The sequence below is a fragment of the Zerene cesonia genome, chromosome 17 (genome assembly GCF_012273895.1).
Source record: "Zerene cesonia ecotype Mississippi chromosome 17, Zerene_cesonia_1.1, whole genome shotgun sequence".
In the NCBI taxonomy this organism is placed as follows: Eukaryota; Metazoa; Arthropoda; class Insecta; order Lepidoptera; family Pieridae; genus Zerene; species Zerene cesonia.
In genome coordinates this window covers 1,935,702-1,961,484 of record NC_052118.1, presented here as the reverse complement: position 1 = coordinate 1,961,484, position 25,783 = coordinate 1,935,702, and the positions used below count along the sequence as shown (strand labels likewise).

Here is a 25,783-nt window from a genome sequence, read left to right as displayed (position 1 = left end):
CATTTGAAGTCTTATTTTGATGAGAAAAATAATGTGTTCATAAACTCGAATTCCTGAACTGTCTATAGTGTATATTGCTTCAATTTGTTGATTCTTCATAAAAGTTTGTAAATTTTGAAGCAATTTGTCTAGTTTCCCGTAATCGAGTTTTATCATATAGGAACTAAACATAACATGCTTTCAACTCTTTGGATGAACATGCCATCTCCTACACTTTATTAAATCAAAAAAATCTCTTAAAAAAAGTACTTATAATATTTTATTAGTGGCTGCTTATGTGTTATTCTTATGCATACGGTACACTATCAAGGAACATTAAAATCAGTTCATTTCTCACAAAACTTTCACGTTTATAATATAGTAAGATTGTGTATTAATAGTTCGTGATGAAAATTGTGTCCCCCAGAAATAATTGACGAATATACAGGAAACTTCAATAGATGTACAAAATGTTTATGTTGAATTTCCACCAATAGAAAGCAAAATCGAGTGATTATTTCGCCTGTTTCATAATAAGCGAGCGTTAAGGTTAAAATTCTACGTGAAAACTATTTCTGTGCTGTTTGTTGATGCTAACACACACCTCATACGAACTGGTACTAGAGAGCATCTGTATATGAATAATTTAATGTTTGTACATGACGTATCATGTTTATTACGTAGACAGATGCAAATGCTGTCTGCGTATGCATATCAATGACAATTTCAAAGGCCATGTTGATTTTTATTTCAAATTCAAATTTAAATACATTTCATATGGTACTAGTAATTTCAGTATAAATTAAACTGTATTAGTTGATGTATTTAGTAGTACGCATGGGATAATAAAATGTAAAAAACGTAATTTGTAATTTTGTGTGTTTGATTTTGATTACAAACAAATAATCGCTTTGAAGTTACTGTTTATGGCAGCCGTAAGATGATAACAGACGTCACAGTTTCGCTTATTGAGGAAATCACGTATATCTAACTGCTGACCCAATCCAAGGCCTTGTGTTAGATTTAAATTACTATAATTTCAATTTAAATTCAATAGGATTCCATCCGTAGTGAATTCAATAGGTTAGACTAGTTTTAGTACATCTATTGAAGTATATTATGTAGGTATCTACATTAACATCAATAATATTATGTGACTGTGTACGCCACACAGCTGAGATGTAACACCTCAGTACTGATTTTCAGTATCATTTCCATTTGTATTATTTCAGGTGTAGTTAAACCGCAAAATGTGTCGTTCGACGACTTTGTTCACGTGATATGTTCAATTTACACTGTTTTTATTTTCAATCTTCGACTGCCGTAAACTTCATAGTTTTTAAATGTTACTCAATTACTATATAAGATATATTTAGTGGCATGTATAGCTAAAAATAATAAATAACACGTCAAGAACTAATACCATCTCTATACAAAATTCCGTACACCTCAGGGATTCAAATACTAGATGCCTAATAGCGTTTATGTCGTAATCAAGCGATTGATATGATTTTTGTATCTACAGATAGAAGGCTGGAGAATGACATAGGCTACTTATGATCACGGTGAAGGATCTCATTTCTATAGGATATGTCTGAAGCCCCGGGCGGAAACCTAGTAGTTGTTATTTCGCCCTATGATGTGGAATATATTACTATATTATTATAATCTTACCCTTACTCAATGGTATTAGATCTGGATTGCAGTCATCGGGAGAGCTTCGTTTCTGCAACGACGCCTTTTGGTTTTTAGACGATTGCATTGATACTGCAAGAAATATAATCATAAATAGAAGCACAGATATATAAGCGACACACTTGTAACCATTACCTACTTTTAATTAAACAATCACAAATTAAAAAGACATTGCTTCTGTTTGCATACTAATATTAATGATAAGCTTTTCTTGTTTACATTATTGTCCTATTTTAAACAAGTTTAACATAACAGGAACGATTTCCAGTCATAAGAAAAAATCTATATTCTCAAATTTTATAAATATCTATATTAATTACAATTTTTGTTAAAATAAATATTTTCAAAGCCTTTTAATTGGTTTTTTAAAGTTATTGATGTTTGTAATGTCTTTAGCAAAAGTAAAAGTAAATACATATTTTTAGTGCTCGAAATGCTTTTAAATTAAAACTTTGATTTATAGGAAAATTAAAAATATTGCATTATGATACTTTATAACTCTTCTAACGTTTATCGTATCATATAGATTTACAATTACGTTATGTACAAATTAAAACACAATATTACGCTGTTATTTTAAAAATATCCCATATTGAGTATCTAATATCATAATGTTAGAATATCTATTTAATACCCTAATAATTGCAACACGATATAACATAATGACAGTATTAATATAATTTAACACAAAACATATATTCAAAACACGAATGAACGAACTGAATTTAGAGCAAATTTGCGATGCACAATTCCCACTCCTCTCACGTTATGAAAACATATTTACCTGTGAAATATTTAAAGCAACGTTTAAATAAGTTATTGTATCAATTGAATACATGAATTATTTACGTTTACTATACAGTTTATGTTATTATATTTAAGGGGATTATTGAATCTTGATATAATAAGTGATAATTCAACACACGTTTTACAGCATTGAAAAATACACAGTATACTAAGGAAGGTAATAAGACTTATGTATCTATCTCATTATTTTTAAGCTAGCTGTTGCTTGCAGCTTCGCCTGCGTGACCTTAACAAATTTTCATGGTACAAACTTTCATCCCCTATTTCATCCCCGTGAGGGTAGAACTTATCATTTTCTTTCTTATCAGATGTTTACGTGATAACATCTATCTGCATGACAAATTTCAGCCCGATCCCTCCAGTGGTTTGAGCTGTGCGTTGTAAGATCACTATGTCAGTCAGTCGACCTATATTATATACTCGTATATTTAGATAGAAGTAACATTAAATAACTCAAACAAACTGAATACAAACCTTCATAATTCGTTGAATTGTGCCGTAGTCTCGTCGCAATAAGGGCGAGGCATAGAATGATAGCAACAGTGAGCGCGGCGCCCAACACACCTCCCACTGCCCAGTTCACTTCCCAAGCTTCTTGGGCCTCTATAAAAGACCTCTTATTATTTGATGTTCATTTTACATACAACTACAAAGCTGAGACTGTAGCGTTTACGTGCGAGTCTCTTTTCTATACATTTAATTATAATAATGACTGCTCTATGATTTTTCGGATTGCTGACTTTGATTGGAATGTACAGTTAGAGTATAAAAAACCATCTTGTGGACTAAAGCAGGCTGGGGTTTAAATATATGCTTTAGACAAATTTTGCTGCTTCATTTTTATAAGAAGCTCTACAAATTTATCATAAAAATAAATAACAGAACTTTAACTTATGGCTTATATAATAAATATTACATAAAAAATGGGAAAAAAGAGACAAAAATAAAACGTTTGATTTCACCTAGCATAACTAAGAAAAGAACATACGCCCCAATATTATACTTTTCTAAGATAGTACCAACATAAAACACAGTACAAACATATTAGAAGTAGTAGTGCAAACATACTATCGATCTTTAATTCCCTTGAAATGCTCTAAACCTGATTGTCGCTACCTAACATTGACTTTCAGATATGTATTTCATTTTATCGCGTTTTACAAGATGGCGCGTAAGCCGGAAATTAAGGAGATACCGTAAGTTTTAAGCAACCTCTTCAAAGCCGCTTTCAAAAGACATTTTTGCACGCAAAAAATTGCCTACTAATATTTTACAAGTCAGGGAGGTCTTTAGTATAAGCTCGAACAATAAGAGGATGAAGGTGATATGCTCGTAGTTGTGTCAGGGTATTCATAATATGGTTGATATTTTTTACTACCGATAAAATTCGGTTAAGATGTAGTAAATTCAGTTAAGATTTTATTGTAGTAATCAAAATAGATTATATAATATCGTTAAGACATACTTGAGTTAAGATTTACTTTATTACATAGTATTCGAAATAAATTAAATTATACCGTTACAATAAGAACTTTTTTATGATAAAATTCAAAGAATAGAAAAAATTCGATCATGACGCGGAATTCGGACTCGTGTCTTGCCGTAACGTGGCAACGACCGGCGTCATGGCTACCTTTTTCTATTCTTTAAATATTTATCATTTATAAAACATTTTTATGCCATTAAAATAAAAATGAAATATTTTTTCTTTATTTTAGACAGGACAACCGAGTTGGCGCCCTTGGTAAGGCCTCCACAAATACCACTTCTTAAGGATGTGGGATACTGACTAGAGTGAGGTGAGATACGTATACTAGCTTTTGCCCGCGGTTTCGCACGCGTTGAATTTGAAGTAGTTTAATCGATGGTATACATATAAACCTTCCTCTTGAACCACCCTATCTGTGAAAAACATCCCATCAAAATACGTTGCAAAGTTTTAAAGATTTAAGCATACATAGGGATATGGGGACAGAGATAGCGACTTTGTTTTATACTATGTAGTGATATATATTATCAGTTTGGTCGTATTCGAATCACTGAAAGGATCCACAAATTAACGAACAAGCTTAATGAAACTTCACATATTAAGGCATTGGGATTAATTCACCAGTATGTTAAGAACGGGTTAACTTAATAATGACGTGATTAGTAATAATAATTAACACAGGATCGTCATCATTAGTCACTGTCAAATTAATATGGATAAGATGGCTTGTTGCCAGCGATAAGATAATTTGTGAATTGATTTATTATGGTAGTCTAAAAATGGCAATTTTTATTCAGAATGTTTCTCTTTACATGACATTTTGTGCGAGATGAGATAAATATGATTAATATTATGTAAGATTTATAAATTATTTAGTGTGTTCTTCTTTGAATTGTATTTAAATAGCGAAATTGCAAAAAAAAAACACATATTATAATCCGGAATTTCGTTTTTATTTTTCTTATCTGACCTCGGTTAAAACGAATTGCTTGTGGGTGAAACCTAGTCATATAGCAGATATTATAATGCTTTAACAAGATGTACAGTCATTATGTCTTCAGAGTTTCAACCAAACAAAGATTCTACACGACCAGAGAGCCAAGACACAGGACTAATAGATTTATAAGGATAGAATATTTTTCCGCGTAATACCCATAAATGCTCACTTGCTCTGTAGTTTTTTGCGTAGGATATACAGAGAAAAACTAGTTGGTTCAACATTCCATAATGAAAACTAGCTAACTGATATTGATATAATCAAAACGTATATTAGACCGATACAATGTACTTTATTCTATAGATCGGGTAAACTGATTGTAACGAAGAATTAACAAGCACAGCAATCTATTTTTCGACATCTAAGTGCTCTAAAACTAGTTTGAATTTAAAAATTCTGGAAATTCTGTATACTATCCTTAATACCTTACTTCTTTATAAATGCGAAACGGTACTGCTTGTTAATGTGCGTCGCCAACAACCTATTTCATGGTACGAGTTTTGTATCTGGTTAAGATGTTAGAGAGTGATAAGTACAGGTTACATTTTAGCGCGAACATTTTTAACCCATGGAAATTTCCGCAGCCGCCGCGGGCGAAAAGCTAATTGGTATATCTTTTTTTCTGACTGAACCCAACCTGTTATAACTAGAGCACGAATACAATACAAAAAAAAAACTAAATAATTAACAAAAAGCAAACCTGTTCTCGGCGATAATCTAGGTGCAGTTTCCACACTGAAACTGACATGTTCGGATCGGCCGCGTGCGTTTGCCGCGTAAACCACAACGCGCAAATGGCGTTTGGCGCCAAGCCGGCGCAGATTCCACACGGTCATGGCGTTAGTTGAGTTCACTACTAGGCCTTCATTAGCCCACACTTCTGCTATGTATGTACAGGAGAGCCCGCCTTCGTAACCTGGGAACACTCGTTGTTATAGCAGAAGTAGCTAAAGAAATTATTAAATTTAGGATATGATTTTTCTGGTGTGAAAAACAATAGACGAGTTATTATTTTACAGTAGCTTCATAGACAGCATGACAATATTTAATTATAAGTATAACTTATGTTTAAACTTTTACTATATTTTTTAAATAAATAAAAAATAAAATAAGTACTAGCTAATCATCGCATTTTTGGGAATCTTCCTAAAAACAAAGCCCATGTTACAAGAATCGATTAAACTCTTTCAGCTAATATTAACTCCACATCATAAAAACGTAAATTCAAAAAGTAATCGATTCCATAAAACGCTTACAAATCCTAGAAATCCATTATAGTTGCGTTCCATGACAATTTGTATATAACACTACCTACATCTGTACGTATATGCACGTGCAAAATGTGCGTCAAAGGGTAGACTTTCCAAATATATCGCATACACAAGAAGCCGGAAGCAAGAGCAGTCTAGTATTCTAAACACATGGAATACGCATTAGACAAGCGCTGTTTTCAGTCGCATATGGATAGAACGCCACAACTCGGGGTGAATAATGTTTAGAAAATGGATGTGTTACGTAGATAGGTAGGTTATATGTTTACTGTATCGTAAATACAAGCGCGAATTACAAGTTTTTTATGTTGTATTTCAGTAAGTACCTAAGTGAAATTTTATTTGGAGTTAATAAATACGTCCCCTTTCTTTTCTTATGCGGAATTTTATTTGCAATTGAAGACGAAAATTGAAATACGGAAAACCTTCAAAATAGGCCACAAAATTGAATGACGTAATCTCAATATAAAATGGAAATGTTTACAAAAATATAATTCAGAAGTTGAAGGTTCCAAAAATGTATGTACCTACTTGGCTCTTTATAATATTAAGATACATAATTTATTAACATTTTAAAAGTACTATACAGGTTAAGTATTAATGCTTTTAATAGCAAACGATATAATTCGTTGCTTGATGATGGATCAGGGAATTCACGCTGCCTCACTGACCTCTTACAAGGGATAAGATCACGAAACCGATCCGTCAAGGTATCCCAAATTAACACGACACAACCAGCAAATCATCTATCAAATTAAACACAATACAGTAGATTGGCATCTACACGCATGAATTAATGTATTGTCCAGTTTGTGATCGTTTAAAAGTATAATAATATTGCTTTTGTCTTACTTTTCTACCTATTTTCATTTATTGATTGAAATAAAATAAGATTTATGCACACAGATATACAGATTATGTTAAATATTCATCTTTATAGTAACACAAAGTCGAAGTGCTCGTTAACATGTTTCTAAGTTAGTAGGCACTTGTTTAAAAAAATACGCCGAAAACAAATTCTCAAGTATTATTACTAGTTAAATAAAATATAGAGAGAGAGTGAGTGTGCAAGAAAGTGAGTTCCAACAGTCATAAAAACGATCTGATACTGACAACGCAAAGAAGGAAGCAATATTATCTGTCCAGTATCTACTACGATTCCTAACAAGAAGAAAATTGGACAGAGATTTCTAGAGAAATGTAAATTGGGCCCAATAATCTCTACCAATTCCAGCTACATCACCACAAGCCTAAACTAAGCTACGTTACATACCTGATAGGCACGTCAAATCCAGCGAATCGTCAGTCAAATTGTACACAGTACAATTGGTAGGTGGGTCCGGTCGAGTAGCCGGGAGCAGCGTATAGACACAAGGGGAGACTTGTTGGCCTGCCAAGTTGGTCGCACGACACGATAGCGTGCCGTAATCCACGTCCGATACAGGTGTGTATTTTAGTATTGATTTGCCCTCTTTGGCGTTTACTGTGAAACGATCCTGGGGAGGGAGATGTTAGTTTTAGGTAAGGTTGAAGTATTTGTGGTGGCTCAGTGGTGAGACAAGGTAGGTAACAATTTTATTAAATTTATATGCGTATTATTTACACCACCAGTGCTCGAAACGGTGAACATCACAAACAAACTTAAACTCAAACATTTATTCATTCAACCAGACTTCTTATAGAAGCGCTTTTGAATCGTCATATTATACAGTTATAACATTTACCACCGGTTCGGAAGGCAGTTTCTACAGAGAAAAAGCAGCAAGAAACTCTGTAGTTGCTCTTTTAAAATAATAAAAATTATACATTTTATATATACATACTATGTAACATGTACATAACAATGATGCCAATGAACTGATCTGTGGTTCTTGAATTATTCGGCAACATTCCATGGATTGTCATCTTTCATATATTCATTAATGCTATAGTAGGCTCTCTAAACTTATACATTTTTAATATAGTTTTTGAATTTAGCACTACTAAACGATTTAATACTATGAGGAATTCTATTGTATAAGCGTATACCTTGTCCCATAAATCAATGTTTTACTTTACTAAGCCGGAAAACAGGCATTTCAATTTTATTTCTGTTCCTCATGTCATAACTATGTCTATCTCCTACTTTTGTATGTAAGTCGATGTTATTCACTTCACATCGTGAGGAAACAGGCATTTCTCAGGATTAAAAGTTCCATGACATGTGCCAATCTTAATTGGCCAGCGGGCTGAAGCCAGAATAAATATAGACTGATAATTTATGATATTTGAAGCTTTTGTTTAAAAGGGTTTATATCTGTATCTCCTGGAGGTTACGAGTTAACGAGGTTTTAAAATTCTGTTCAACAAAGTTTTGATTTAATGTGATCTTGAAAGTCCAAAACGATTTTATCTTGACTACATTAGTTGAATAAATTACTGATATTATATATTTATCATTTATAATATATATTTAATATTGATTTATATACAGAATTTGATAAAGAATTGAACTTAGAACTACAAAAACTGGTGTAAAAAATTAAGAAAACTCATAAAATATCGATGAAATATTTGCTTTAAAAATAAAATGGAACTCAATTTTATGAAGTTTAATCTTACGGCCGCCAGAACTTCTGTCAAGAAAACGTGCTATAACGCTGCTGTTATAAAATGCTATTAATTTTCCCACCGCGGAGCTTGGGTCAAGAATTTTGATCAAATTTTAACAGCTAAAGTTTAACATGGACGACAGAAACATAAAATTAAATCAGAAAATCTTATTTTCATAGCATAATATAATGAATATGAGAATATCTTGCGTTTCATCAATATTAAAATAAATTCCATACCATTATAATGAAATACCATAAATGCGTAGGTTGGAAGGAAAATCCATCAAAAGGAACACATAAAAAGCGTAAAGCTCACATGTTACACAATATTTATAAAATATTCAATACAAGAACTTAACATTTGAGTCAGAAATCACGAAAAATAATCCCTACTCAATATCATATGCCCGTGGGTCGAATTGTAAAGAATCAAGACGTATTCCCCTAGAAACTGAAATAAACGTGTGACGCTCCAAAAAGTATTTTTTTCCATTCGTCTATCCCATATCAAAGGAACCTTCTGAAAGAAGCGATTAAGTAATTTCATGTAAAGGATCTATTTTGACTTTTATTCCTAGATAGTACGGTCGTTTTATGTTCAAAGAACGTCGGGTTTTTGTAAACATCGCTTTGTATGCAGCGTGGCCCCGATTCCTCAATTCGTACATATATTTGCGTAAATACAAATCAAAAGTATCCAGTGGGCTGTATAACACCCTTTCTTTATAAGGGTCATAAAATTGGGATGGACAAGTTTATTGTTCCTTTAATACCGTTAATATAATCGTATACTTACTATTAATTTGTGTGAGATTATATATTCGAAGTCAATATTAATAAGCCTGTCTATTTGTATAACGTTTTTATATTATGTATTAAGCAAAACAGTACAAAGAATATTGTAGATAAAGTTAATTTGTAATGTTATCAGATTTGTTTCTTTTCAGCTTAGAATGGGTTTAATAAGAAGCAACTGCTCCTTATTACACCAGTGTTTCAAAAGTTGGTTCGTACTTGCAAAACAAATATGCATTGCTTTCCTTTGAAAATGGGTAACCTGTAACACAATGCACTCACCGCGTCCACCTTTATCGAACCAGCGGAGTTATTCAGCGTCCACTCGAAGGTATCTGGCGGAGGAAAAGCATCAACCAAACATTCCACGCTTGACGGCTCCTGCAGCGCCGCGCCGATTAACTTGATCTCGCGCGTCCGACACAGCGGCCTGTCTGTGAGGAACGGACACTCAATTCCATGATTGTTTAGCATTAGCTCGAGGCGATTTGGGCAACTATAAGTGCCATAACAGTAATATTTTATCTTAGACCGACCACCTCTGGTAATTTTTTGAAAGTTTATACCAAAAATATTGCAATTTAAAACATTCCAGATTAGTATATATAGAGAAACATCCAATTCCAGATTTTATGAGACACACGAAGAGTGAAAAACTCAAAAAATATTTGAACTTTATTAGTTACTAGCTGCGCCCCGCAGTTTCCTCCGCGTAAGTCTGTATCCCGTTAGAATATCGGGATAAAAAGTTACCTATATGTTATTCCAGTTGTCCAGCTATCTACGTACCAAATTTCATTGCAACCGGTTACGTAGTTTTTGCGTGAAAGAGCAACAAACACACACAAACTTTCGCATTTATAATATTAGTAGGATAGTAGGATTATAAGTCGATCAATTAATGACATATAAATATTTCTGGAATTGTGTATTTGCGCCATGTATACTACAACGCACCGTATTCGTAACGCGTTCATTGATTTATGCTGACCGATTTACAACTAGCTCGTACATCTTATGCCCACAGCTTCACTCACATTCAAATTGCAAATCATTTAAATTATTCTCGAAAGTACAAATTTATTCGAATTAAGAATGGCATTTCTCAAAAATACACAAAATAATTTCAACGAATGTTCGCTTTGGCTACGTCCGATATAAAAAGGGATAAATTTATATTAGGAGAAGTATTCATTCACATATACCAACTACCCAAAGTTACATTATATTATGTGCAACGTTTGTTCTAAAACAGATTTAATCGTTAGGGAGATCAAGTCTGAAAGTTTCTAGTCATGTTAATTTATTATGAACATGACTAGAACTTTCAGATTTATTGGCAGATAAGATAACACATGGAGAATAAGAAGGCTGAGAAACCTAAATCCTTGGAATTATAATAAAAAACGATCCGGAGATAAAACCTGTTTACTCCTCTAACTGCTCTATATAAACCCCTAGATAACAAATGTACCAAAAATTATAGTCTGCATAATAATTTTGGGAAATATCTAGTCAATTACTTAACCCGTGGAATACTATAAGCGCCGTATCATTAGGCCCTAATAGATTAAATGATCCACATTGGGACCTCTTTGTGATCGAATCAAAGGCCTCCAACACAATGTCTGTCGTTTTCTACTGATAAGAACCTCACTGATTAGATTATTTCGTCCAATTGTTCTGAACCAATCGATTAGGGATTCTAGATGATAGCTGGTCCATTGTTATAGTTTTGGCTGCGTATTCAATATCAAGGTTACAATTTTGGAAACATTATAGTTCTCTATTTCTTCTATTCTATACATTAAACTTTTAAGAGTTTCCTTAATTGTCATAAGACTAATATAAATGTGTTAAGTTGAATCTTAGACACAGGAATTATAGTGATAGATAAAATGCACCTTAAGGATAATAAATAAGGTTTTCCTTAAAATGTGACTTTTGTTTTTGAAAGTAAATATTAATAACTATCCCGCTATATAAGCTTCGACTTCTCCCGTGATACACATATGCTAGCACTGGGTGCTATAGAATATGTTATGTTCCATGGGCGGATAATGTTACATATCAAACGGTGGATGAATGAAGAACTTTTAAAAACGCCAGAGACTTTTTGCGATTAGTACGCTCAAACAAACAAGTAAAATCTTCGATACCAAATATTTCCAAATTATGTGTTTCTCATAAACGAAATTGTTATTAAACAAATGGTAGTGTTCATAAAATACCTAGTTAAGACACAGCGGGGGGCTCAATATGCTACTAATGAATATTGCCCTTTTATTTGATGACTCAGGGTTGGTTGCATACAAGCATTGCAAAAAGAACATGATTTGAAATAACAGAATGCAATTTGACACCAATTCGAATGTGTCATGAAGACGTAATTTAATCTATAAATATCGATTTACGTCATACTTGCCTTGTATGTATATATGTAATACTATGTGAGAAATAACATGAAGTATTGTTAATAGCCTAGAATAAATAATATGTTTAATTGTACAATAGGAATCGTCCCAATAGGAGATGATTTAACTGCTTATATATTTAAAACAACTTTGACAGTTTTATTTCTAGAATTAGGAATGTGGTAATCAGACATAGCAAGTACAGGTGAACAATTAAATATGATAAAGAGGTTGTAATTTTAATATTTACCTGTGATTATGATAGCTGATATAAAGTCATCTATCGGAGTTTATGAATTTCGGAGTGATTCCAATGCGCATTATAATGTATTCCTATAATTTATCCCTATAAAGTAGTCTATGTCACTCTCTACTCTACTAACTATCCCCAGATACAACTCATATAACAAAACCGCTTCACTGACATGTGCACGACGGACACATTTAAAATATTAGTAAATACTTATAGTTAGATACCAAAACACAACTTACAAACGACTTGCATCCTCAGTGGAGGGGATTTCCCATCGCCCTCTACGTTGGACGCCGTGCAGGTATATAAGCCAGCTTGATGCCGCGATACGTTCCTGAGTGCTAGGTTAGTGTTGCCAGTCAATATCACCCCGTTCGCTGGATTATGTTGGAGGAGCACACCCTGGAAATGGGGAGAATTTTATACTTATCTATGTACATGTATGTCTATGCAGTATAATATTAGAATTGTGTGGTTAAAAGCTTATAGTGTTATAGTTGATTTCGACCTCGTGGTTTGGTGATCGACCATCTTATCAAACATCCGCATTGAATTTTATAAAATTTACGTTTATACCTAAATTGCTGTTGTGAAGGAAATAAATACGAACTTTCATTTTTTTACAATTCCACATCGTATTTATTTTCCAAATTATTATATCAATTATACAATCATTTTTAACAAAAAACTGATCTGTCTTCAAATTTTCAAAATAAGATAAAACTTTAACAGTACCACCAGCTTTAGAAGCAGTATATAGTATATACAAAAAATATAGTCAAATTTATAAACTCCACCTTTTTTGTAGTCAGTTGAAAATTTTGCTATAATTACTGTAAAACAATAGCGTAATTTCTCCGTAATATCTATATTTTTTCTTAAATATGTCTCATAATTAACAGAAGCATTTTAATTATGTGGTTGTAGCCGTTCGCTCGTTGCAGTTATGTTTCTTATAACCACAACCATTAAAAGCGCAATCAAAAACATTTCAGTGATTCGAGTCGCACTTTAAGCTCAAAGCAAAACAACATTGGCGCCGAGCAAGCGATAATATGAGTACAAAAGAGTGCATTTAAATGCAAATTGGATCAACACGATTGTCCTATATAGAAAGGAGGAATATAAAATCATAGATAGACATTTACTTGTATAACGCTATTATGTTGAAATGCTGATTAATTCCGTTTCCACATTAACATTTTTAGTTATTTCCTTATTTTAAATGCAAATCAAAACTTTTAAACATTATTTGTACACACGTCCCAATTTACTACAATAATGTATAACAGTACATTTATAGAAAGATTATGCGAAAGTAAAAATCTTTCATGTTTTTATAAACATACTGTTATTAAATGTATCTGTATGTTTGTCTGTAACCGACACCTTTAGATACGATGTGACCAACTTTAATCGGACAAATTTAATTGAAACTTTGTACACTTATCAAGTATCGGTGGCAATAAAATAATTTCATGTATCCGTCTTATTATGCTGATAAAGATTATCAGGATTAAATAATTTCATTTCCTTACATACACTCTGTACGAAAGCAATTTATACAGTAATTGGTTCTATAATTAAAGTGTGTTCTTTAATTTCTTTGAAACTAGCTATATTCAGTTATTATGAAACATTTTGTGATGAATTACTCAAAACACATTTTACAAATCCTTTTACCAGTCGGAAGCTGCACTATTTCTGAGTGACAAGTCTCATTTTGAATACTCGTTTTACCCGCCATTACAAGTGAGCGAATGTTAGCAAATAATACATGCTACGCTTTTACCGCAATCAATTTTATTTAACTTCATCTCTTCTCTCCAATTATTGTACGGTACAATGTTTTATACATTCCACATTATACGGACTTAGTGATATTTTCCGCTTGATATATTACGTAACAAGTACGTCAATCAGCCGCGAGGATGAACGGTTGATTGATTTATTAGATACAATAATTAGCTCTAATAGGCCTTGTAACAACGACATGTATGCTCTATATATTAGCCCATAATCATGGTCCGAATGTGTTGTTACTTGAAGCGTTGTTTGCGTTAAGCCTAAGGACAAATGAACTGTTTGAGTATTGAAGAATACAATATTAGCGTTTACTGATTACTTGTTTGTTTTTATTGGTGACATTAAATTTTCTATCGTTTGATAAGTGACAGTTTTAAAAAAGTATCTACGAGACTAGTCCTTAGCTTTATCAGATTCAAGCGAAGTTTGAATGATATTATAGTATTAACGTTTTTAAAAGTAGATATTATTGTATAATGCTTATCTAGAATTGGCTATATCCCGCGGTTTCAACCACGTTTTGCGTGATGTTACGCCTTTAAGCCTTTCTCCATAAATTGTCTATCTAACACTCAAGTATTATCCAAATAAGACAATAGTTCCTGAAATTAGCGAGTCCAAACAAACTTTTATCATTAGTATAGATAAAACACACCACCTTTCACATCAGCTTTCTAAAAAATATGTAGATAGCTATGTGTTTTTGTTTCAATCTTCGTTTAATATATTTATTTACTTCGAAATATTGTCGAAACATTGTCCTCTTATAGTTTCTGCAAAGTCTATCGATAAACATTCTTATTTTGTACAATCAAACATAATAATACTGTTATTGGGACACGAGAAATAATAAAGAGATTAATTATTTAACAATACGGAAACAATATGGAGCTAGTATAATTCGGGTTTGGATACCATCATGCTTTGAATTATTTATTTTGTATAATAAACTCACGTCCTGCTCGCGTTTTATTGAGTAAATAAAAAGATTAATTTTTCGTGTCGAATAAATTGACAATGAATACTGAATATTGACACGCATTGCAATTACTTTTTAAGTAACTGGCGCCGATTCGTTTTTGTTTTTACAAGCTTTATTGACTATCTACTAGTCGATGTTCCTGGCTCCGCTCGGGTTAAATAACTAACTTACATAACCTTAAAGCATTATTAAGTATTTTTATAAAAACTATGTTTACTATAGAATCATATAGGTTTTTGAAATAACCTTAAAATTTGTGGTGTTTCTTTTGAGTTTATTTGTTACAAACATAAAAACATATCCATTTAATAATATTGCCATAGAAAGATATGTTGTATTTTGATATCGTTTAAAGACTATAACGAAGCAGAGCAATAAAAAATTTCTTATATATATACATCCACAAAACTAGAAGGCGGAAATAAAAAAGCGTCCCGCCAAAATAACATAGAGTAAGTATATAAACAGACACGTCACTCACATTATGCTCCCACACCACTTTGTAAGCCGGCGGATTGGCGTCGACCTCGCAGCCGAAGTACACGTCGTCGCCCTCCTCTATGTCGTTGGGGTTCATTTTTGCGCCGAGATGCATCCTCGCTTCTGGCACGTCTGTTCAAATATTCAGTCTATATCAAATTGAGTTTCTTTTTGTACTGAATCGGGAATTTTCTATGCATATTTGATTTCAATACTTAAGGTAACTGGGATTGAAGATCGATGTAACTATTGTTTGTTTAAAAACATAGGTACGACATTTACACACGACGGTGAGACGGTATAAATTTCTAGAATGTCATTTTACAACAGATATCGCAATGCATATGAAAATTCATATTTAAACTTTAATCATATTTTTAATTTTGTAGCATTGAATCGATTTATGCATGAGAAAATTTTCAAAGAATAGTAAATTTCTCATTTATAAAGCATTTCAATACTATAAAAATAAAAATTAAACATTTTCTGTACCGGATATAATCGGATAAATTATCTATTTTGTCCATAAGTATTCTATGTTAATCGAATCGTTGTAAACTTAGTTAAATTTCCATTGAAAAAAAAGCATACGTTAATTAATGAAAATGTACGTAAATAATATTACTTATTTAGTACCTAAACAAACTTCATTCCGAAATTAAACATTCTCTTATAAGTACAGCGTAAACATATACCATCCAATACGACGCAATATTAATTATAAGGGTAAAAACTTGTACGTTTTCATACGTTTCAGATACATGCTTTGATTACATATCATTTTGTGGGCTTCTACGTATCTGTTCCGTGGTTTGCGGTTGTGGTAATATCAAACTAAGCAACGATTGGAACGTCATACTTCCTAGATTCACCCGCAAGGAGTTTGTTACTAATGAGGTTTTATATTCATGAGATTAAAGGACTAGGAGTACATAATGCATTGACAGCTGACATTTCAATTGTCAAATTTAACCTCTGCTGAGACCGCATGACCGTCGTGGTAAAGTAAATAATAATAAAAAAATAATTTATGTTGTAATTAAATTAAGTTTACATTACAGTACAGTAAAACTTTAAAAAAATTAAATTAATCGCATATAAATATTTATAACATTGCTTTATATTGGAATCCAAATTTGAATAAAAATATTTTAACTACCTTAAATAGGTAGCTACGTTATTAAATCTTTTGGGAGTTCAATGAAAACATAATTATCATGGTTTAACGGTTGGTATTTCATTTATTTGATTTCTAAAAAATTCCAAGAAATTAACCTGGATGTGCTCTCGAAAAATGAAAATAACTCGTCCATTATTATTTTTTTCATTATAAATCATCGATAAACGAAATTTAAAGAGGTAACAATTGAAATAAAACGAATCAAAGAGGTCCTTCTCGATCTCATGAGTCTCGTAAAACTGTGACTAAAATACTAAAATTGTACGAGGCAGTTTGCATTCAGTCCTTTGTCTATCCAAACGTCTCAACAACATCCACCCCGTCGCACATCCTATCCTACTAATCCTACTTAATATTATAAATGCGAAAGTTTGTAAGAATGTGTGTGAGTTTGTTGCTCTTTCACGCAAAGACTACTGAACCGATTGCAATGAAATTTGGTACGTAGACAACTGGACAACTGGAATAACATATGGGCAACTTTTTATCCCAATATTCCTACGGGATACGGACTTACGCGGGTGAAACCGCGGGGCGAAGCTAGTAACAAATAAACACTAAAAGTATCGGAAGGTACTCACAATATATGTTAAGAGGCAATTTACTTTCAATAGTGGATCTGTTAAATTTCTCGTGTTCAGCCTTACAAGTGAGCACTTGACCATTATGCTCTTTTAACGGTGTCCACTGCAGAAGCGATTGTGTCTCGTTTCTGTCCTCTAAATCCTGTAAGCGAATGCATTTTAAACAGAACGTATTTATTGGAATAAAATGTGTAGCTGTGGTGGCTCAGTGGTGAGGACCTCGGACTTTGATCGATAAGACGGGGGTTCGAAACCAGGCGACTTAAGAAATTAATTGATTTTTAAATTCATCTGCACATGTAGATAACACTGCTCAAACGGTGAAGGAAGACATCGTGAGGAAACTGGCATGGCCAAGAATCAAAAGTTTGACGACATCTGCCAACCCGCACTTGGCCAGCGTCCACCACGCCACATTATGGCATGAACCCTAATAAGAGGTGTATGTCCCAGCAGTGGGAACATAAGTGGGCTGATGATGATGATTGATTGGGAACTTGGTATATTTTTATTGAGCCACCACTGCTTATAAAAATAAGATAGATTAGTTTATATTATTATTTCAATTAGGATAAATGAGTACCCGGGCGGAGCCGGGGGGTACAACTAGTACACAAATAAAACATCACATGCATTATCATCTAACTAACTTTATTCTTACCCGTTGCTTAGTAACCGAATTGAGTTGTTTCCCTCCAAGCCACCACGAAATGGTGGCTGGCGGCCTGGCACCGGTAGACTTGCACCATAACTCTGCTTTTCTTCCCACGGATAGTGGTTGCTCTCGAGATACTATCTCCACTGTTAGAGGCCGTACTGTGGACAGAAATCTTCATAAGTTTACTAGCTGACCCCGCAAACTCTGTTCTACCTTACTCTTATCATTTAGGTGTATGAAAAAGATGTATGCCGATTCTTAGCAAAATGTCATAAAAATCGGTCCAGCCGTTTCGGAGGGGTATAGTAAATTATATGACACGAGAAATTTATATATATTATAGAGATTTAACACTAACTGACTCGGCGAACTACGCTGCGCCATAAAAAAAATTTACAATTATCTTTTTCTCTTACCTTTAAACATTCCCTAGACTACTATGGTTATTCATCAACGTTAAAATTACCAAAATCGGTTGCGCCATTCTCGAGTCTTAGCGATATAAATAATATATAAAGCTATAGATTTATAACATTAAAATGATATGTAATTAGCATGAGAATTTGTCATCAAAATGTTATGTTATATTCTTTAGAAATACATATCTTTGAATAACAAATCTCGTTGGATACTTAATTATATACAGTGTCAAAACTATCTCATTAATTCAACTTCGTATTCAGTAGTTCATATGACATATTTATAATTTACTTTAAATATTTTGTAATTTTAACAAAATAGAAAGTGAGGGCCGCAAAGCGGATTTAGGGAGGTAATTAACCTCACCAGAGACTGTTATCAATTACACAATTATCAAATCAATATCATCAAAAGCGTATTTATACTCCCACAGTTATTAAATTATACAATCCTCTTATCCATAATCTAACCACGTTGCCAACATTTGATCGTACAAGATGTAATATTCTAAATAATATCTTTAATAATAAAAATATTGAAAAAAAGCAAGGATGTAATATCCAAAGGAGGAGTAATATTATACACCGTACACACCAAATTTCCCCACAGTTGCCTCAAATATTTCCGTTTCCCGCCTCAAGTGTATTTTGATAAAGAGTTTTATTTCGCTCGAATAGCAAGTAACCCGCCAATAAATATGCTTTAATACATAAAAGTAACAGGAACAGGCTTCTTATAGGCTTTTACGTACATGTAACTGAATATTTTTCTATCTCTCCTTTGATATTGCGTCTGAAATTTCTTTTTATGGCTTTGCGACGTATTTGGCAATAAGTAGATGAAACGAGAATGAGAATTCGACGCACCTGCGACTAACTGTCTCAGATCCATCTAGTTAGTATGCCTTCACTGGTGCTAGGGCGCACATATTGAAGTAATCTATTTGTACATTTTGTTGGAACATCTAATTAATCTCTTTATAATTAAGCATTGTAGTATTATTTAATATCAGTACAAGAACAACGCTTTTAAAACCAGGACACCGAGTTATACCTGAATAAGTCGCCGCTAAGTAGGCAAACTGTAAAACAAAGGCGATATTTTGCTTTGTGGAAATCGTGATAATGTATTAATAAAGAACACACTCACACACGATGCTAGTTAAATTTAACTCTTTAGCCTATCCAGATTGTTTTATGGAGGTGTTTAACTATAGCCTTGGCTATGCATGAATCACGAGTTATTATTACAAAACAATACACAACGAAACAATTGGCGAAAGTATTAGGTACCAACGAAACAAAAGGGAACTTCATTCGCCGTCATTTTTCCGGGCAAGTATGAAACAAGTTTTATATCTGAGAAATATATTCTGTTTAGTGAAGCGAAAACATTTTCCGCTGCGGAGTTGGGCCGCACCTGCATTCACCGCAATGCAATTTTTCCGAGTAAAACAATCATTTATACGAAACGTGATGAAAATACGCGGAGTTTAGAGTAATTTATTATTGCTCCAACTTGGGGTTTTATTAAATTCTCTCGAGTTAATTGATTCAAGTTCATTTTTTTCCCGAAAACAACTCTGAAACTGTGGAATTTTCTTATTTATTACTTTTTACGGCTCGCGTCAAAAAGTTCAGTTGCTAATATTGAATGAGATTTCATACAACTTTTTTAATTAGCAAGGTCTTTGGCATGGATGGATGAATAATATGAAATATAAAATTGTATGGCTCGGTTGAGAAAGGAAATTGAAGGCGAGTGAGCGATCGATCACCGAGAAGCGGTGGTTGTTTAAAAATATATTTTTAAAATATTATATTTTACGATCACGTTATTACTCCGGTTGATCAATGAGCTAATAGACGTTATTTAATGTATCGCACTTAGCTTAATACTGTAACGATGAGGTAATTTAATGATCCTTGCTGTTACAGCGATACCTATATTAATAAGCTACATAACATAAATAAAAATATGAGTGTATTTAATTATTGAAGAAATAAATAATTTATTATTTGAATATATAAGATTCCAGGGTGCAAAATTTAAAAAAATATAGGTAAAACTTTTCCGGTTCCCAAGAAAAAATCTTCAATTTGTTAGTGAGTTATAACGAATATGGATAGATATTTATTGATTAAAAAGTACCGTAGCGTAATAAAACTTTTTCACTGTATAGACATTTTGACCTAAAAAATATGCCGTCGCTTCGTTCACCCCGCGAACATGTGAATCAAACCATAAATGAATCAGTTACTCGAACGTCAATCAATTTTCTTTTTTGCTAATATTTTATTAAATTTTTCTTTTTTAATTTTACAACCCACCAGCCCAATTCGAAATTTGAAATTGTCATCAACATCATCATTAGCCCCTATATGTTCCTAATGCCAGGACACAGGCTTTCTATGAGGGTTCAGGCCGTAATCCAACACGCTGGCCAGGTTTGGGTTGGCCAAATCTCCAAATGTGTAGCTAAAAGCTCGGAAACGGCTCGAACAATTAGGCAATTTTTTCTTTTAACGTTTTTATGGAGAGAAAAACGTACCCTTGTAAATATAAAAATATAGCCTCCGATTATTCATAAATGTAGTATTAATACAAACATAACATCTAATAACTAAGCTTCATAGAATCGTCAAATTGTTGCTAACATTTAATTTATTTTCAGCTATAATGATTGTTCAAGTATTTGAACGAAACTAAATTGAAACAGAAATGGGATACATAATACGTCTGCCTGCAGGGTAATGGAGTAAAATTGATTTATCTCTTATTATGGTCATAATAAATTGTTTATTAATATCATTTCCCAGGAATCATATCCAGCCACAGAAAGCATATTTCAATAGCGAAAATAGAGAAGTCATGTCCGCAGGAAAGCAAATATCGACGTCAAAGTACCTGAATAATTTTGTTGAATATCAATGTTGGGCGTTTAGCGTGTGTCATTGCGATATAAATCATTAAACATAGCATGACTTGCATATTATATCTGGTAGTCGATCGTCATCGGATGGCATATCTATTTCTATGCTAATCTATACTAATAATATAAAGTGGAAGAAAAAAAGCAGTGGTGGCTCAGTGGTGAGAACCTCGGACTTCAAAATCGATAAGGGTTCGAGACCGGGCGAGCGTGCAGGAAACAAATTGATTTTTCAATTTATCTGCGCATGTGGATAACATCACCACTGCTTAAACGGTGAAGGAAAACATCGTGAGGAAACCGGCATGTCCAAGAATCAAAAAGTTCGACTACATGTGACATCTGCCAACCCGCACTTGGCCAGGTGGATAATGGCCTGAACCCTCATAGGAGGCCTGTGTCCCAGCAGTGGGAACATATATGGGCTGATGATGAAAGTGGAAGATGTTTGAACGCATTTATCTCAGGAATTTCTGTACCGATTAACTAGAAAAGACAGATTTCAGGAATTATTGATCTGAGTGCTATACAATCCTATTCTATCCTACTAATATTATAAATGCGAAAGTTTGTAAGGATGTGTGTGTGTTTGTTGCTCTTTCATTCAAAAACTATTGGACCGATTGCAATGAAATTTGATACGTAGATAGCGGGACAACTGGAATAACATATAGATAAATTTTTATCCCGATATTCCTATATATAATTCCCGGGTGAAACCGCGGGGCGCAGCTAGTAGGCTATAAATTGTGAACCCAGAGCAAAGTCGGAATAGAAATTATTTATAAGTTTATTAAATTTATAAGTTAAAGTTGTTATCTAAATCCTTGAAACGTTCTTATTATAAACAGAATAGAAGAATATAAAATACAGAAGTTAAGAGTTTTTTTTTTTGTTTGGCGTTGCTATGGCTACGCACTGACCACAGTTGCGCATGACATGACATGCGGTCAAGTGGATGGGCTATGTAATTGTAATAATAATTTTGAATAATATAGCATCGCTGCTTATTGAATTATTGTATTCTAATAACTAGCAGTTTCGCAGTCTATATAGTCTACATGACTTATGAGTCAGGAATATACCTTAAAAATCTATAGCTATTCAGAAACTTCATTGGTACCAATATAATACAACAATTAAGTGAAGTCCCGTGTCCCTAGTGGGATCTGGGGCAGGTGATGTACATCTATTTCACTGATGGATTTTCTTTAGGGACAAGTAGGTGGTCAGCCTTCTATGTCCTTCTATGTCCTGCCAGACCGAGATATTGTTTTAGTGCTTCTCCACCGGGAATTGAGCCCAGGACTCCTCGGTTCTACGCTCACGCGTTAACCACTGTACAAAGGAGGCGGTCATAATAATAATACGACAATAGTTGTGACATATTTCATATTTTTGTTATTCCACGTTAACCCGTACGAACTTTCACAAAGCAGCTAGTGAGATAACTAACATAAGTCAATCAATTTACCATATTATATTCAATAAAGAGATCGCCATTCCGCCACGCTAACGCTACGAGTGTCCCCGTTTTATTAAGGGGACTACCGTCTATCAAGAGTACATAGTAAGTATGATGCACGCACACATTTTTACAATCAACGTGAGCACACGGAGTTGCAGGCACACAAACGCACGCACTGTAGCTCAGAAATTAGAACACGCGATTTACTGAAAATCTATTGATTGTAACAAAAAATGAATTACAACTGAATTAATATATTACTTGAAGAATTATTTGACAGAACGTTACAATGACTGGACATATTAGCGTGGTTATTAAACGTAAAAATAAATATTTGGAGGCATGGCAGTGATCTTTATCAATACAAAAAAAAAAAAAAATGGCAGCCGTCTGTTTTAAGTACATTACAAAATCGGAATATATCTTACTGATTATCGTGTATTTTTCTTTTGTTTACCGGATCATAGACATATTACAAGATATATAAGATCTTAAAAAAGATAAATAAAATATAATAGTTTAAAAAAACTATAAAACACGCTTTAACAAAAATCATATTTTGCAAATTGAAAACTGGAATAATTTTATCAAATTAGTGTATTGTCATCGGTCCTCAATAAATCTACAAAGTTTGAACGAAATCTGGCCGTTTAAAGTGGGTCAAAATCGCGCCCAAAGAAGTCAGTTACAAACAAACAAACAAACATACAAACAAACAAACAAACAAACATACAGGTGAACTTAATAAAAGCGTGTTAAAAAAAGAAGATATACGAGTGTGAGATAATAATGAGATCTTATTACATAAAGGCAGAGGTGATTCAATGACAGTACAAACTACTCGACTGATCAGGCTGAAATTTAGGAATCCATCAAGCTTGCAGGCTACGATGCAGGCATTTGCTAAGAAAGAATTCTGATAAATACTACCATGCACATTTTGTTTGACCACACGAGTGAAGCTGCGGGTAACAGCTAGTGCATTATAAAATACGCTTCTAGCGCATGTAGCCTCTTTAAATAACTAATGTAGGCACGTCTATGAAACAGCTCATATTGAGTATTGAACTAGTCGAGAAGTCGCAAACATCCGATACAACTAACAATAGGGTGGTTTAATAAAGAGGTTTTTATTTGCGAGAATCATCGATGTTTATTGATTTGCCCTTAATATCAGTACATTTATCGTCCACATTAGATATTTTATCTATGTATTGTCTATCTAGATTTTACAGTTGAAAATTGTAGAATATTACAATTTTAGAGTTTGTTTATGAGAAAACGTGATGAAATCACTTGTTGAATATCTACTTTAAGGATTATAATGCTTATTTATTATAAATTCAGTCGGATTTTTTTTATAATCTAAGCTGGAGGAGAGTGGCTCTTTTGTGTTTAAGGTCAGAAAACAATTTCTGAACTAAACACCGAAATTAATGCAAGATCATTTTGTGAAAAGATAAAGATAATGTTCTATAATCAATTTTTATGTATACTTAAGAGTATAAATTAATATGTAATACCTTTTCTTTAACGTATTTATGAGTATTATTGTCTTTTTATTATTTATATTGTATATTAGACTAGCTATGCAAATCACACACATGACACTAAAGACCAATGAAAGAAGCAAAGAAACTTTATCTGTAACTTATACTGACGTGGGGGCCATTTTGACATCATATCTTATTTATTATATTATTTATTTATTTAGTTTAAGTTATTAGAGATAAAATCAAGTGAATATTGAAATTAGTATTTTACACACTTGATGATTTTTTTATTTTCTCCCTAGGTACTGTATTTACTTATGTTTTGATGTCTTTGTCTGTATCATTTTCCGCATACAAACCTCCAAGATTTTAAATATAAGGTACCATGTTACAATCTAAAGAATATATTATACGTCATGTTTTAATTTCATACATTCGTTACGTTTATTTAAGAAAAATTAAGAACGTATTTCGTCTCATATAATCTTAATATAATTTTTTTATATAATCAACTAGATTCTTAGGACTCTAACAGAGATTTTAATTAGAAAATAATCTTCCTTTACAAAAATTAATAAAATTCTCGTGCCACAGTATTTATTTCTTTGTTCTTCGAAAACCGGCTATAGCGATTGTAATGAAATTTTATATGTATATTCGATAGATCTGATAATCGGTTATTATTAATTTTCATGCACCATTCATGACGGTGTTTTGGAAGAACAATGTTTGCCGAGTCAGTTAGCTTACTATATTTTCATCCAATCCGCAGATTATATAATCCTCTACCCTACCCATACTTACAGTACAAGTCCACCCGAACTGTAGCGCGCTGTGGGGACAACAGCATCGTGTTATCAGCAGTGCAAGTGTACACTGCGGACAGATGTGCTCTCGTCGCGTTGATGACGACGAGGGTCAGTGACCTGCTACCGTGCTGCACCTCCCCAGCCCCGAGGGTAGCGAGCACCGTTTCGCCTTGCAGCCACTGCACTCGGGGTATGGGGTTGCCTGATGATTTATTACACTGATATTACAAATATTGTAAATGCAAAAGTTGTCAGTAAATTTGGATTAAGTTTAATAATGTATATCAACATTTAAGTCAATTCAAAAATTTAAACAAACCCATGTAACAGACAGATATGTACAGTAATTTGAATTTTATATAGAATATATGTTATGTACCAACTCAGAATACATAGAAGTGGGAAGCGAAATGCTATTTTTAAAGATTGAGAAATTGTAAAAATAGAAAAAAATTATCACGCAGCGGGATTTGAACCCGTGTTATTGCATGCGGGGGATCTCGGATGACCGACTAGATTAGGCGTCCATTCATGAGTACAAAAAATATAAAAAGATGTTGCTTTATTTCCCCCAATCACCGCAGTTAACATAATCTAAAATTACTATACCTAGTCTTGCCATAAATATTGTAATAAAGAAAAAAGAAAATTGTTAACTGCAAATAACATTTATTACT

General features: G+C 33.1%; 1 protein-coding gene across 4 annotated transcripts in view; it reads right to left on the bottom strand.

Moving 5' to 3' along the window:
- LOC119833648 (nephrin-like) overlaps positions 1 to 25,783 on the bottom strand; it is a 164,713-nt gene that overhangs the window by 8,064 nt on the left and 130,866 nt on the right. For 3 of the 4 annotated variants that reach the window (XM_038357751.1, XM_038357754.1, XM_038357750.1), the window contains exons 6-15: positions 25,102 to 25,308; positions 17,988 to 18,142; positions 17,324 to 17,468; positions 15,564 to 15,694; positions 12,534 to 12,696; positions 9,910 to 10,061; positions 7,512 to 7,734; positions 5,668 to 5,883; positions 2,956 to 3,084; positions 1,654 to 1,746 (exon numbers count right to left, since the gene is read on the bottom strand). In XM_038357751.1, the coding sequence (XP_038213679.1) occupies positions 1,654 to 1,746; positions 2,956 to 3,084; positions 5,668 to 5,883; positions 7,512 to 7,734; positions 9,910 to 10,061; positions 12,534 to 12,696; positions 15,564 to 15,694; positions 17,324 to 17,468; positions 17,988 to 18,142; positions 25,102 to 25,308 (1,614 nt within the window). The remainder of the gene's footprint in view (positions 1 to 1,653; positions 1,747 to 2,955; positions 3,085 to 5,667; positions 5,884 to 7,511; positions 7,735 to 9,909; positions 10,062 to 12,533; positions 12,697 to 15,563; positions 15,695 to 17,323; positions 17,469 to 17,987; positions 18,143 to 25,101; positions 25,309 to 25,783) is intronic. The other variant, XM_038357752.1, reaches the window with a different exon arrangement.